The 13872-nt window shown below is 45.8% G+C and overlaps 2 protein-coding genes across 2 annotated transcripts in view; one reads left to right on the top strand and one right to left on the bottom strand.

Moving 5' to 3' along the window:
• The window catches only part of CHP2 (calcineurin-like EF-hand protein 2), a 14530-nt gene extending 9359 nt beyond the window's left edge, over window positions 1-5171 (bottom strand). Inside the window, exon 1 of the mRNA XM_014530012.1 lies at window positions 5065-5171. Within this exon, the coding sequence (XP_014385498.1) occupies window positions 5065-5171 (107 nt within the window). The remainder of the gene's footprint in view (window positions 1-5064) is intronic.
• A 4176-nt stretch (window positions 5172-9347) lies between these two features.
• Window positions 9348-13872, top strand: part of ERN2 (endoplasmic reticulum to nucleus signaling 2) — a 25170-nt gene continuing 20645 nt past the window's right edge. Inside the window, exons 1-2 of the mRNA XM_014530011.1 lie at window positions 9348-9408; window positions 10710-10788. Coding sequence (XP_014385497.1) covers window positions 9348-9408; window positions 10710-10788 — 140 coding nt within the window. The remainder of the gene's footprint in view (window positions 9409-10709; window positions 10789-13872) is intronic.

Below are 13872 nucleotides of genomic sequence, written 5' to 3'. Positions count from 1 at the left end.
CAAGAAGAATCGCCACAGTATTGAAGGCAAAAGGTGGCCCAACGAAGTACTGATGGGGTAGTCATAATAACCTGGCCACTCAGTGTATATAGACAGATAAGAAACACAAGCAAGTCAGAAATACTAGTAGACCCAATACATATGAGAATTTGGCATGTGATAAAAGTCACATTTCAAATCAGTAGGGAAATGTGGATTACTCAATAAAAAACACTTGGGACATCTGCCTTTTGGGGGGAAATAAAGCTGCACCCCACCTTCTTATATCAAAATTAATTCCAGATAGAATACAGGTTTAAATGCTAAACAAAACCATCCAGTAGTAGAATAACTCAGATTTTGTTCTCATCTTGAACTGGAGAAGGCCTCGCAGGGTCTTGCAGAGTCTTTTGGGCTGCAGGTTTTATTTTATTATTTTATTTTAAGACACAGATGTAGGGTTTTAAGCTGGAAAATGAGATAAAGCAATTTCTGTTTTGACAGCATCACAAGAATCATTCTGGCCTCTGTATGTAGATTTAACTGGGCAAGGTGGCAGCCGAGGGGCCGCAAAAGCTCAGGCGAGAGGTGAGGGTGGTCAGGGTGTGGCAGTGAAGGTGGTGAGAAGGGGTCAAATTCAGGTCCCATTTTGAAAGGAGAGTCCACAAGATTTGCTGATGTGTTGGATGGAAGAAGTGAGAGGAAGAGAGAGGCATCAAAGATAACTCCAAGGTTTTAGTACTAAGCAACTGGAAGGTGCCATTAGCTGAGAGAGTGAAACAAGAAAGGAGGACCTGTCAAAGGGAGAAAAATGTAAAGTCCTTGTACTGCTCATTATACATCCTAATACAAATATCACATAGTCAATCAGATGTGGGAGTGCGGATTTCAGGAGAGAAGTTGGGACAAGGGTTATATGTTTTCTATGTTGTATTTTTACTTCCATGCATCTCAAAGTATTTTCTAATTTTCTCTGTGATTTCTTTGACCCATTGCTTGTTTGAGAGATGTGTATTTAATTTCATGTTTGTTAATTTTTTAAAAAAATATATTTTATTGATTTTCCACAGAGAGGAAGGGAGAGGAATAGAGAGTTAGAAACATCGATGAGAGAGAAACATCGATCAGCTGCCTCCTGCACATCCCCCACTGGGAATGTGCCCGCAACCAAGGTACATGTCCTTGACTGGAATCGAACCTGGGACCTTTCAGTCCGTAGGCCGACGCTCTATCCACTGAGCCAAACCAGTCAGGGCCTCATGTTTGTTAATTTTTAAGTTTTCCTTCTCTTATTGATTTCTCGTTTCATTCCATTATAACCAGAAAGAATGCTTTGTAAGATTTCAGTACTTTCAAACGCATTGACACTTGTTTTGTGGAATAGCATTGGACTTATCCTAGAGACTGTTCATGGGCATTGAGAAGAATGTATTTTCTGCCATTCGTTGGGTAGAGTCTTCTATATATGTCTATTCAGTCTTGTTGTTTATAATGTTGTTTCAAGTCTTCTATTTCCTTATTGATCTTCTGTCCAGATGTTCTATCAAATAGTAAGAGTATTGAATTATCAAACTATTATTGTAGAACTGTCTATTTGTCCCTTCAATTCTGTCAATGTTTGCTTTATATAGTTTGGGGGCTCTATTGTTTATTGCGTATATGTGTATAATTGTTATATCTCCTTGGGGAATTAACAGGACTATACTTTTGGGAGTTATCAGTGTGTAGATGGTATTAAAACTATGAAATTTGATCAGATCATCTATGATGTGAATGAAGGGAGAAGAGAAGGCCCAGGACTAAGCACTGGGAACCCTCCAACATTTAGAATTTGTGAAGAGGAGAAAGAATTGACAAAGGAGGTTAGAAGGAGTGGCCAGTGAAGGAGAAGGAAAACCCAGAGTGTGGCTGTCCAGCTAAGTGAATAAAGGAAGTCTGGTAGTAAGAATCAATATACTCAGCCCAGCCGGCATGGCTCCATGGTTGAGCATTGACCTATGAACCAGGAGGTCACGGTTCGATTCCCGGTCACGGCACATGCCTGGGTTGCAGGCTCAATCCCCAGTGCAGAGGGCAGCCGATCAAATGATTCTCTCTCATCACTGATGTTTCTATCTCCCTCCCCCTTCCTCTCTATATAATCAATAAAAATATAATTAAAAAAAAGAATCAATATATTTATGCATGGAAGTTCACAGCTCAAACGCCAAGCTGGAGTGACAGGGCCGTGGTGCGGATGAGCTCTAGCAAGGGTTGGCACCCTTCTGTGAAGGCCTGACTATTTGAGGCTGGGTACATCCCACAGTCTCTGTCACAGCTACACAATTTGCTGTTGTGCAAAAAGCAGCCACAGGCAATTCTTCACAAATGGACATTGTTGTGCTCCAGCAAAACTTTACTGTTAGACACTAAATTTTGAAATTTATACCATTTCCATGTGTCACAAAATATTGTGGGTTTTTCAACTATCTAAAAAATGTAGAGACTACACAGGAGAAATACAGATTTGATCAGACTTCCGGAGAGAGACCAAGATGGCGGCATAGGTAAACACCGGAGACTGCTGCCGCAAACAACCACTTCAAAAATACAACTAAAAGACGGAACGGACATCACCCAGAACCACAGGAAAGCTGGCTGAGGAGAGACTCTTCAACTAGAAGGAAAAATAACAGCACACCGAGGCTCAGAGGAGGCGCAGTGTGGAAAATACTCAGGTGCGGAGGTGCGCGCGCAAAGCGGGCTGGTGGCTGAGAGCGCGGTTGTCGTTTTCGGTCAGGGGGGAGTCTCAGACTCTGAGCTCCAGATACGGGCGAATCGCTGGGGACTCGGACCCAAACGGGAGAAGCGGGAGTGTCTGGCATCAGTTGGAAGGCAGCTTTCCCTCCGAGGTTTGCAGCGGTTCCGGGGGTTCTGAGAAGCAGAGCCTCTGGGAACGGGACTGAGAGGGGCCATAACCGCTCCCTCCGCCCGCCCGCCCTGTTGAGCCCGCCCCGCCCAAGCCCTGCGCAGAGCCATTTGCCAGATCGCCTCAGGCAAAGGCTAGATTAGCACCTCCCCAGAGGACAGAAGTTTTCCGCGGCAGACACAGCTGATTCACACAGCCAGTCGGCCTGGTGGTCAAATCCCTCTAGTATTAACTACAACAATCAAGGCTCAACTAGAACAAGACTGCGCACAAAGACCACTAGGGGGTGCACCAAGAAAGCATAAAAAATGCGGAGACAAAAAAACATGACAGAAATGGAGGATATAGAGCTAAAAAACGCAATTTTGAGGGCTTGCAATAAACTTCTGGAGAGCCTCACGAAAACTAATGAGACCCTCGATGCTATGATAAAGAAACAACTAGAAATTAAGCATACACGGTCGGAAATAAAGAATATTACACCCAATAGCAGACCAGAGGAGCGCAAGAATCAAGCCAAAGATTTGAAATGCGAAGAAGCAAAAAACACCCAACCGGAAAAGCAAAATGAAAAAAGAATCCGAAAATACGAAGATAGTGTAAGGAGCCTCTGGGACAGCTTCAAGCGTACCAACATCAGAATCATTGGGGTGCCAGAAGATGAGAGACAGCAAGATATTGAAAACCTATTTAGTCAGTTACCTATAAGGGAGTACCCATACGACTGTCAGCTGATTTCTCAACAGAAACTTTGCAGGCCAGAAGGGAGTGGCAAGAAATATTCAAAGTGATGAATAGCAAGAACCTACAACCAAGATTACTTTATCCAGCAAAGCTATCATTCAGAATTGAAGGTCAGATAAAGAGCTTCACAGATAAGGAAAAGCTAAAGGAGTTCATCACCACTAAACCAGTATTATACGAAATGCTGAAAGGTATCCTTTAAGAGGAGGAAGAAGAAAAAGGTAAAGATACAAATTGTGAACAACAAACATGCATCTATCAACAAGTGAATCTAAGAATCAAGTGAATAAATAATCTGATTTACAGAATGAACTGGTGATTATAATGAATCAGGGACATAGAAACGGAATGGACTGACTATTCTTGGGGGGGAAAGGGGAATGGGAGATGCGGGAAGAGACTGGACAAAAATCGAGCACCTATGGATGAAGACAGTGGGTGGGGAGTGAGGGTGGAGGGTGGGGCGGGAACTGGGAGGAGGGGAGTTATGGGGGGGAAAAAAGAGGAACAAATGTAACCTAAACAATAAAGATTTAATAAAAAAATAAATAAATAAATAAATAAAATAAAAAATGTAAACACTATTCGTAGGTGGTGGGCCAGATAAAAACAGGCAGGGGGTTGGTCTGGCCCACAGGCCATTGTTTGCAAATCTGCTCTAGATTATGATTCTGTCTATAGATCTGTTAATAAAAAAATAAATAAATAAATAAATAAAATAAAAAATGTAAACACTATTCGTAGCTTGTGGGCCAGATAAAAACAGGCAGGGGGTTGGTCTGGCCCACAGGCCATTGTTTGCAAATCTGCTCTAGATTATGATTCTGTTCTCTATAGATCTGTGCTCAGTAAGACCAATATACTCTCTCTTTCGAGTTCCCCAAGGAAACGAGAATTTGCATGAAGACTGGCTTAAACGGAACCCAGTGGACTTGTCATCTTGAGTGCCTCAGACACTAGTGGATGGCCATGGAAACACCTGGCTTTAACCCAACGGTACCAAGCCATCATTTTGATAGACCCTTGGGGCAATTTCTCCCACCTGGGGAAGGAATCTCAGAACTAAAGCCAAACTAGTTTAGAGGGAAGGGGGGGAGAAGGATAGAGAATCGGTTTTGGGAAAGGGCATGAAGTAGGACAGTTCTGGAGAGCATGACAGCAGGAATGACCTGGCTGACCTTGCAATTTCTAGGCATAAGAAGGTAGATCTGATGACTAGATAACTAAAAAGAAGCTATAAAAAAAAGAAAAGAACACTTCCTACAAACTGATAGAGAGATCTCCAAGATGATTTAAATGAAAAGAGTAAATTGCAGAACAGTGTGAATAAGTATGCTATCTTTTCTGTAAAAGGTTGGGGAAATCATCCTATATAATAAATGCACATTGTCCCCTTGGGCGGTCATTCAACCGCTTGCTAGATGTGCACTGACCACCAGGGGGCGGCACAGAACATGACCAGCATCAGCGACATAGTGCTGGCAGCGGCAGCAGTGGAGGCGCTGCCGGCCATGATGGGCCCCAGTGAGAGCGGGACCATGGCGGGATGGTGGAGCAGGTGAGCAGGCAGCACCAGGCCAAGGTGGGGCTGCGGGGCTGCGAGGCTGGGGGTGTGAGCTGGAGCCTGATCCCCACAGGCCACCCTGAGGGACCCCCCCCATACACGAATTCATGCACCAGGCCTCTAGAGTGTGTGTGTGTGTGTGTGTGTGGGTGTGTGTGTGCATTAGAACATCTGGAAGATACCTAAGAAACTGGTCAAAGAGGTTACCTGGAAGGTGGGAGGGAGGGCATGACCTGGGATGGGCAATCGCACTGGAGGGGACTTTCAGATAGTTGAAGGCTGTCTCAGATAAACACAGTGGCTGCCACAGGACCAGACAAGAAGCCAGGCCGCCTCCACACACTGAAGCTCCTTAGTTTTACATCTTGGTTGATTTTGATAACTGACCAGCCGTACTACTTGTTTTTTCTCTTGCCTGCTTTAAATGCTCTCTTATGTCTCACATGCACCAGTAAAGAGTGAGCCAGTGAAACCCTAGGCTTCCACCCTCGACCCCAATAAAAACAGAACCCCAGGCCTGAGCATGCTCTCTCTACCTGGGACCTCATGGGAACATGTATGCTCCAGGGCCTGTAAGCAATAAAATCTTTCTGCTGGAGTTTCCTAAGGGTTATTGCTGAAGGGCATTTTGCAATTGTGATAAGAAGCACAAGGGTCAATCCAGTTGCAACAGTTGGTTTGGAAAGGGAAGATGTTGTGGGAAACAGGCATTCCCACCCAAGGGCATTCCTACCAGTACACTGAGACCCGCCCAAACAGTAATGCGTCGGCCCTAGGGCAGCTACGATGACACCAGGCAATAGAAAATTTTCAGCCCCATTATAATCTTATGAGACCACCATCAGAAATGATCATCACTGACCAACACATCATTATGCAGTGCATGACTATGTTCCATCTGCAATGCTCTAACCCATAATTATCTCGAAACTCAAAACAATGATGCTGAGTGAAAGCCAGACCCCCTCAAAAAAGAGTGTAAACTGTATGATGCCATTTATATAAAACTCCACAAAATATAAACCAATCCGTAGTGACAGAAAGCCGCTCCATGGCTGCTGGCGGACAGAGGAGCAGGGATGGTGGGAAGGAGAAATTACAAAGGCACACTGGGAAACTTTTGGGCATGATGGTTATGTTCACAATCTTGGTTGTGTGGTGGTCTCATGGGTGTATACATATATCAAAACATTAAGTTGTGCCCGGCCAGTGTGGCTCAGTGGTTGCGTGTCAACCTATGAACCAGAAGATCTTGGTTTGATTCCCGGTCAAGGGCACATGCCTGGGTTGTGGGCTGGATTCCCAGTGTGGGGCGTGCAGGAGGCAGCCGATCAATGATTCTTTCTCATCATTGATGTTTCTATCTCTCTCTCCTATTCCCTTCCTCTCTAAAATAAATAAAAATGTATATATTTTTTAAAGCATCAAATTGTGCACTTTTTAAAAAATATATTTTTATTGATTTTTTACAGAGAGGAAGGGAGAGGGATAGAGAATTAGAAACATCAATGAGAGTGAAACATCGATCAGCTGCCTCCTGCACACCCGCTACTGGGGATGTGCCGGCAACCAAGGTACATGCCCTTGACCGGAATTGAACCCGGGACCCTTTAGTCCGCAGGCCGACGCTCTATCCAGTGAGCCAAACCGGTTAGGGCCAAATTGTGCACTTTTAATATGTGCATTTTGTCAATTACACCTCAATAGTTTTTAATTTCACCATTTTTCTCTATTCCTCTATTTTTTATTTCAATTTTGTTATATTTTAAATATGTACATCTATAATATTAGGACATAAATTATGTATATAAGTTATCAATGCAACTTTCTCATTGAAAGAGGTGTGTAATCACAAATGCATGGAACTACCTGGTTGAAGCCTGTGGCAAAGCCAGCTAGTGGCAAGGCCCACACGCTTAATTGCTGCACTCTACTGCCCCCTGCTGTCAGCAGGTTTTGTGGCCACCCCTTGACCTCCTAGACATGCTTAGGATTTTAATGAGGAAAGATGAATTCAGAGGCAAAGATTTTTTTATCAAAGATCAGCTAGAACCAAATTATTCTACATAAAACACACACATGCATACACACATATATAACCATGCATACACATACACACTCACACATATGCCCACACATATACATTTATGCACACACATAACCATGCATACATAACATATACACAATACACACGAACCTTATAGATATACACACAAATACACACCCCCACACACGCACACATATACACACACATACACATACACACACTCACTGCAGCTGGAAAACTGCCTGCTACACAAATAGATACTACGCGACAGCATAGTTGCTCAGTAAGCCTGAAGCTGACGCCACAAGGATTGTGTTTGGGGGATGAGGTTTCTATTACAATATATTTTATTACAAAAAGTAAACAAGCCCTAACCGGTTTGGCTCAGCGGATAGAGAGTCGGTCTGCGGACTGAAGGGTCCCAGGTTCGATTCCCGTCAAGAGCATGTACCTGGGTTGCGGGCACATCCCCAGTAGGGGGCGTGCAAGAGGCAGCTGAATCGATGTTTCTCTCTCATCGGTGTTTCTAACTCTGTATCCCTCTCCCTTCCTCTCTGTAAAAAAATCAATAAAATATATTTTTAAAAAATTAAACAAAACTACCTGGGGGGGTGGTGTAAGGGCTGGGAGTGGGGAGGAGGGCAATGGGAGATGCCTGTAATACTATCAACAACAAAAATATATTTTAAAAAATTAAACAAAACTGTTGTGTAGGAACCCATCCTACTTTGACCATATGTCCATGGGCCTGCTTCTCTATTTGTTTTTAACTTTTTATTGAAGTATACCCAGTGGTGTGTGGGTATATTTTTTAAAAAATATTTTTGTATTCATTTCAGAGAGGAAGGGAGAGGGAGAGACAGAAACATCAATGATGAGAGAGAATCATTGGTTGGCTGCCTCCTTCATGCCCCCCACCGGGGATTGAGCCCACAACCCAGGAATGTGCCCTGACTGGGAACCAAGCCGTGACCCCCTGGTTCGTAGGTCAATGCTCAACCATTGAGCCACATGGGCTGCACGTGTGGGTACATTTTTAACAACCTGCTCTCTAAACGCAGATCTGAGATGCTCGGTGGTTGGTATTTTTGTTTACATTAACAACAAGGAAGAGGAACGCAAAACCGCGTTTCAGAACTTCACTCATTCTGCAGTGATGCCAGCAACTTCTGGGCTGAATCAGATAAGAGGTTTTGAATACTGGAAGACTGTTTCCTTGGTTTGTTCTGCCATTCACATATACAACACACTTTTAAGTTTAATCTGCATTATTAATATTTTCTTCTTCGCTTTAAATCTAGGCAATCAACAAAATAATAACTGCAGCCCCGACCTACAGTGTCTGCTGATTTCCGTGGTGTAAATAAATATTCCCACCATGGCTGCCGTCAGCGGCTAATGTGCTGTCACTGAGCATGGGATTGGGGCGTGGTGCACAGTAGCACCCCTCTATAGTATTCCATGTACAGATACCCAGATGTACAAACCTCAAGGGCAGAGAGAACAGAAAAATAATCAGGAGTATTTATTGTTTTATTTTAAATGTAACACAGTTAATTGTAAATTTATGTAATTTAATTTTTAATGGTGGCCGTAATGAACTGACAGCTCACAAAATTCCGGAAAATGTAACGATGGGCGCTGGCGAAGCGACCCCAGCGCACCAATGAAATATGGGCAAAGCGTGCCATGCAGCCAGCACCAGATCAAGAGAGACGCGAACCTCCTGGTGCCTCCGGCCACCAGCCCTCCTTCCCGGCGCCTCCGTGATAACCAATCCCTGATTCAAAGCCGTGGCTGAGTGTGCCTGCTCTGTGGGGCACCCACGGGCACCCTCAGCCTGCCTCCCAGGTGTTACCACTGGAGGCAGACCCACGGGACACTCCCCCCACCTCCTCCCACCGAGCCTGTGGGTTACTGGCGCCCAGCGTGGGAGGAGCGGGAGGAGCAGGGACCCAGTTTGGCAGAGGACCCCAGCTGGGGCTTTGGCCTCAGACTGTGGCCTGCTGTGCGGGGAGCTGGCTGTCTCCTTGCGGTGCGGACCGCTTCTGCCCAGGTCCTGTCCTCACGGTCGCAGCGGCTCCCCTCCCTGGACGACGTGCGCCATGGACCAGCACATCGCGGCAGGAACGGAGGTTAAGATCACAGACTCGGGGGCCAAGCAGAGTAGGTTTGAATCTCTGCCACTTCACTGACTTTATTTGTAAAAACTTGTAAACTCTGTTAACTTGGGTGAATTAGCCTCTATGAAACTTACTTTGGTCATCTGCAGAACGGTAGCAAGTCAGCGCATCAAGGAAGGTAATGTATGTGCCGCAAGGAGAGGGCCTTACATTTTTTCAGCAGCGCTGTTTGATACTCAGAGGATGAAACTGGGAAGGCTTTCTGGCGGGCTGAATGCGCAGGCCCGCGGGGTGTGGGACACGGGGTTGCAGTTGCTGTGCATGGCATTCCAAGCTACTGCACTTGGCTAAGGATGCTCACCGCACGTGCACACAGCGCCTTTTCCATAAATGGGATAGAGCCATGATGTGTGTTTCTGTGTTTTTTTGTGTGGTTTTTTTTTTGTTGGTTTTACTCCTTCATTAGTATACCATATCCCCTCCAGTCCACCACAAAACCTTTGCTAACAAATCGACATATTGATTCTGTGTTTTTATCCATATATAATGATCTGCATCTACATGTCTTTACAGAAATGGTTCCTATCATAACGGTCGCCCGTACATAATTGAAGCAGGAGATTTCCGACAGGCACTACTTTGAATCTTCATGGTGACAAGTTCAGGCCCTTTTCCTTTGGAATAAAGTAACTTCATTGTCCAAAATAGTAGATTCCTATAATGTCTGTATCTTTCAATTCTTACTCAGTTATAAGTCCTGGAAGCATCTTCCAAGCTAATGAATAGACCACTGTTTATAGTGGCTGCCTCAAGGGCAGAGCTCTGTAATGAGTCAGCAGTTTCTCAGTGGGGGGGTGCTTGCTCTGTTTCTAAGGACAATGCTGCCATAAGCACCCTTTTACTGTTACCATTATAAGCATTTTTTTAAAAATATTTTTTTATTGATTTTAGAGAGGAAGGGAGAGGGAGAGAGAGACAGAAACATCAATGATGAGAGAGAATCATCCTGCACACCCCCACACACTGGGGTTCGAGCCCGAAACCTGGGCATGTGCCCTTGACCAGAATCGAACCTGGGACCCTTCAGTCAGCAGGCCAATGCTCTATCCACTGAGCCAAACCAGCTAGGGCCATTATAAGCATTTAAAAAAATATATCATATATTTTAAGATATATTTTTATGTAAAAATATGTTTTATGGGAGAGGTCCCTGAAAGTGAGTTTTCCAGGTCAAATGGGTCTTGCATTTTTTATTTTAAACAATTGTTTCCAGATTGCATTCTAAAAAGCCTGTGAAAATTTACATTTCCGCCAGCCCCACATGACAGTGTGCTCCTCACCAAGCCCTGGCGGCAGTGGGCGTGGCCTTCTTCAGTGTGCTTGAGGGTCTTTTCCTGTTTATTGTGGACATTCCCACGCATTTGTAAGCAGATAAAATAGTATGATGAGCCCTAACCGGTTTGGCTCCTGGATAGAGCATCAGCCTGCAGACTCAAGGGTCCCAGGTTAAATTCCGGTCAAGGGCATGTACCTTGGTTGTGGGCACATCCCCAGTGGGGGGTGTGCAGGAGGCAGCTGATCGATGTTTCTAACTCTCCATCCCTCTCCCTTCCTCTCTGTAAAAAATCAATAAAATATATTTTTTTTAAAATAAAAAATATTTCTTCTTAAAAAAAAAAATAGTATGATGAGCCCCCAAATACTCACAAGTCAGCTTCAACAGTTATCAGCACCCTGCCATCACTGCAGCCTTCTTTTTAATGTTTGCAAATTTATGGGCATAATGTGATATGTTACTTTTTAAATACTTGTTACTTTAAAAAATTTTTGTTTAACCATTTCTCTGACTGCTAGTGATTTTGAACGCATTTTTGAATGGTTAAAGTGGTTCTGATGTAAGTGCCTACTCATAGCCTTTGCATATTTTGGGGTTGTCTTTTTCTTGTCAATTTATACAAGCAGTGTGTATGTGTTAATCTTTATCTTCTGTGTTGCTCATATTTTTCTAATCACGTGTTTATTTATGGTATCTTTAACCCTTCTAATGTTTTTTATTTTCTATACCAGAGGCCTGGCGCATGGATTCGTGCAGTGGGGTCCCTCAGCCTGGCCTGTAATGGGGGCCAATCGGGGCCATCTTGCCGAGTCCCGATCGGGGCAATGGGGGCCAGCCAGCCTGGGAGGGACCACGGGAGGGCTCCAGGGCATATCCGGTCCTCTCACCCAGTCCTCATCAGCCTGACCCCAGCAGCAAGCTAACCTACCAGTCAGAGCGTCTGCCACCTGGTGGTCAGTGCGCGTTATAGTGACTGGTCTAACAATTGACTGAATGGTCAAGCAATCGGTCGGATACTTAGCATATTATTCTTTTACTAAAGACCCAGTACATCAAATCCGTGCACTGGCGAGGGGGGTCCCTCAGCCTGGATTGTAAGAGGGCACAGGACAGGCTGAGGGACCCCACTGGTGCACTATCGGGATGGGGAGGGATGCGGGAGGTTGGCCAGCCGTGGGAAGGACCATGGGAAGGCTCCAGGGCATGTCTGGCCCATCTCGCTCAGTCCCGATCAGCTGGACCCCAGCAGCAAGCTAACTTATGGGTCAGAGTGTCTGCCCCCTCGTGGTTAGTGCACATCATAGTGAGCAGTTGAATAGCTTTAGCATATCATTAGCATATTACCCTTTGATTGGTTGAATGGCCGACTGGACCCTTAGTATAGTAGGCTTTTATTATACAGAATTGTATAGGATGTTGCAAATATACATATTTTTTATAGCTTCTACATCTTTTGTGTTATGTAAGAAAATACCCCCAAGCCCGGCCAGTGTGGCTCAGTTAGTTGAGCCTCATCCCATGCACCAAGAGGTCGCTGGTTTGATTCCCGGTCAGGGCACACGCCTGGATTGTGGCTCAATCTCCATTAGTGGGGGTGCAGGAGGCAGCCGATCAAGATTTCTCTCTCATCAATATTTCTCTCTCTTCTTCTTCTCCCTTCCTCTCTCTAAAATAAATAAAAAACATATTTTTTTTAAAAAAGAAACTGCCCTAGCTGGTTTGCTCAGTGGGTAGCGTATCGGCCTGTGGACCAAAGGGTCCTGGATTCGATTCCAGTCAAGGGCACATGCCCGAGGGTTTCGGGCTTGATCCCCGGTGGGGGGCATGCAGGAGGCAGCCTGTTGGTGATTCTTTCATCATTGATGTTTCTCTCTCTCTTCCTCTCTGAAATCAATAAAAATGTATTAAAAAATAAAATAAAATAAAAAAGTGGGGGGCATGCAGGAGGCAGCCTGTTGGTGATTCTTTCATCATTGATGTTTCTCTCTCTCTTCCTCTCTGAAATCAATAAAAATGTATTAAAAAAATAAAATAAAATAAAAAAAAGAAACTACCCACAAAACAAAAAGACAGCCCAGCAGATGTGGCTCAGTGGTTGAGCATCGACCTATGAACCAGGAGGTCAGGGGTCGATTTTCAGTCAGGGCACATGCCCAGGTTTTGGACTCAATCCCCAGTATGTGTGTGTGTGGGGGGGGGTGCGGGGGGGTGCAGGAGGCAAAGGATAGATGACTCTCTCTCATCATTGATGTTTCTATCTTTCTCTCCTCCCTTTCTCTCTGAAATCAATAAAAATATATTTTTAAAAAAATAACAAGTAAATAATGTAGGAGAGCATGTGAGTGTTGTCATGAGTTTGGAAGCAGCAACATGAACATGAAGAGGGGGTGCTGAGCAGAGGACAGGTGAAGGATCAGTGGGTGCCCCGGCTGGCGGGCTCCGGAATAGGAACAAAGAAGATGGTCGGTAGCATCTTTCCGGAACAGGATTTAGTTGGGTTGGAGGCTGAGCGAGGAAACTGAGATCACCCATCATAGCAGACACATGCTGACTGCCTGGTCCCCTGTAGAGACCCCGGCCCCGCCCCCAACTGCGGAGCGTGGCTACTAAGGGCTCAGCCAGTGGAAGCTGCCTTGCCCGGGCGATCATGCCCAGACCTGGGAGAGGCCAGCAGCCCCGGCTGGCGGACCCCGGAGCCCCAGGCTGCCTGCGGGACTCCCGTGGGAGCAGGCTAACGGTAGCCTCCAGGCCAGCCCCATCCCCCGCTTCTCCTCTCTCTCCCACTTCCCTCCAAGTCCCCTGGCTCTGCTTCTAGGGAACCCAGCTTGAGACGATGCTGCTGGCCAGGTGGTCACGTGGGAGGTCTGGGCTGGACAAGGACCAGGAGGGGCTGGAAGGCTGGGCGAGAGACAGGGGCTGAAGTACTGTCGTTTAGGTCAGGGGCCGGGTCTAGGGAGGACGAAGGGGTGGCAGCTGCGTGGGTGGGAAGGCTACTGAGGCAAAGCCATTCGGAGCCGTGAGGAGGTCCGGGTGGGGGCACTGTCCCCCAAAAGAGGCCGGCTGTCCTGCGGAGTCCACTGCCCGTCCTGAGACGCCACTGACGACGGCAGGGCTTCAGGCGGAGGGCAAGGCTCTGCGCCCCTGGCAGGGGTCCCGGCTGTGGGTGAGGAG

Source organism: Myotis brandtii, unplaced genomic scaffold (assembly GCF_000412655.1).
Source record: "Myotis brandtii unplaced genomic scaffold, ASM41265v1 scaffold707, whole genome shotgun sequence".
Classification (NCBI taxonomy): domain Eukaryota; kingdom Metazoa; phylum Chordata; class Mammalia; order Chiroptera; family Vespertilionidae; genus Myotis; species Myotis brandtii.
The sequence above is the reverse complement of the archived record's forward strand: the minus strand, read 5'-3'. Positions and strand labels throughout refer to the sequence as shown.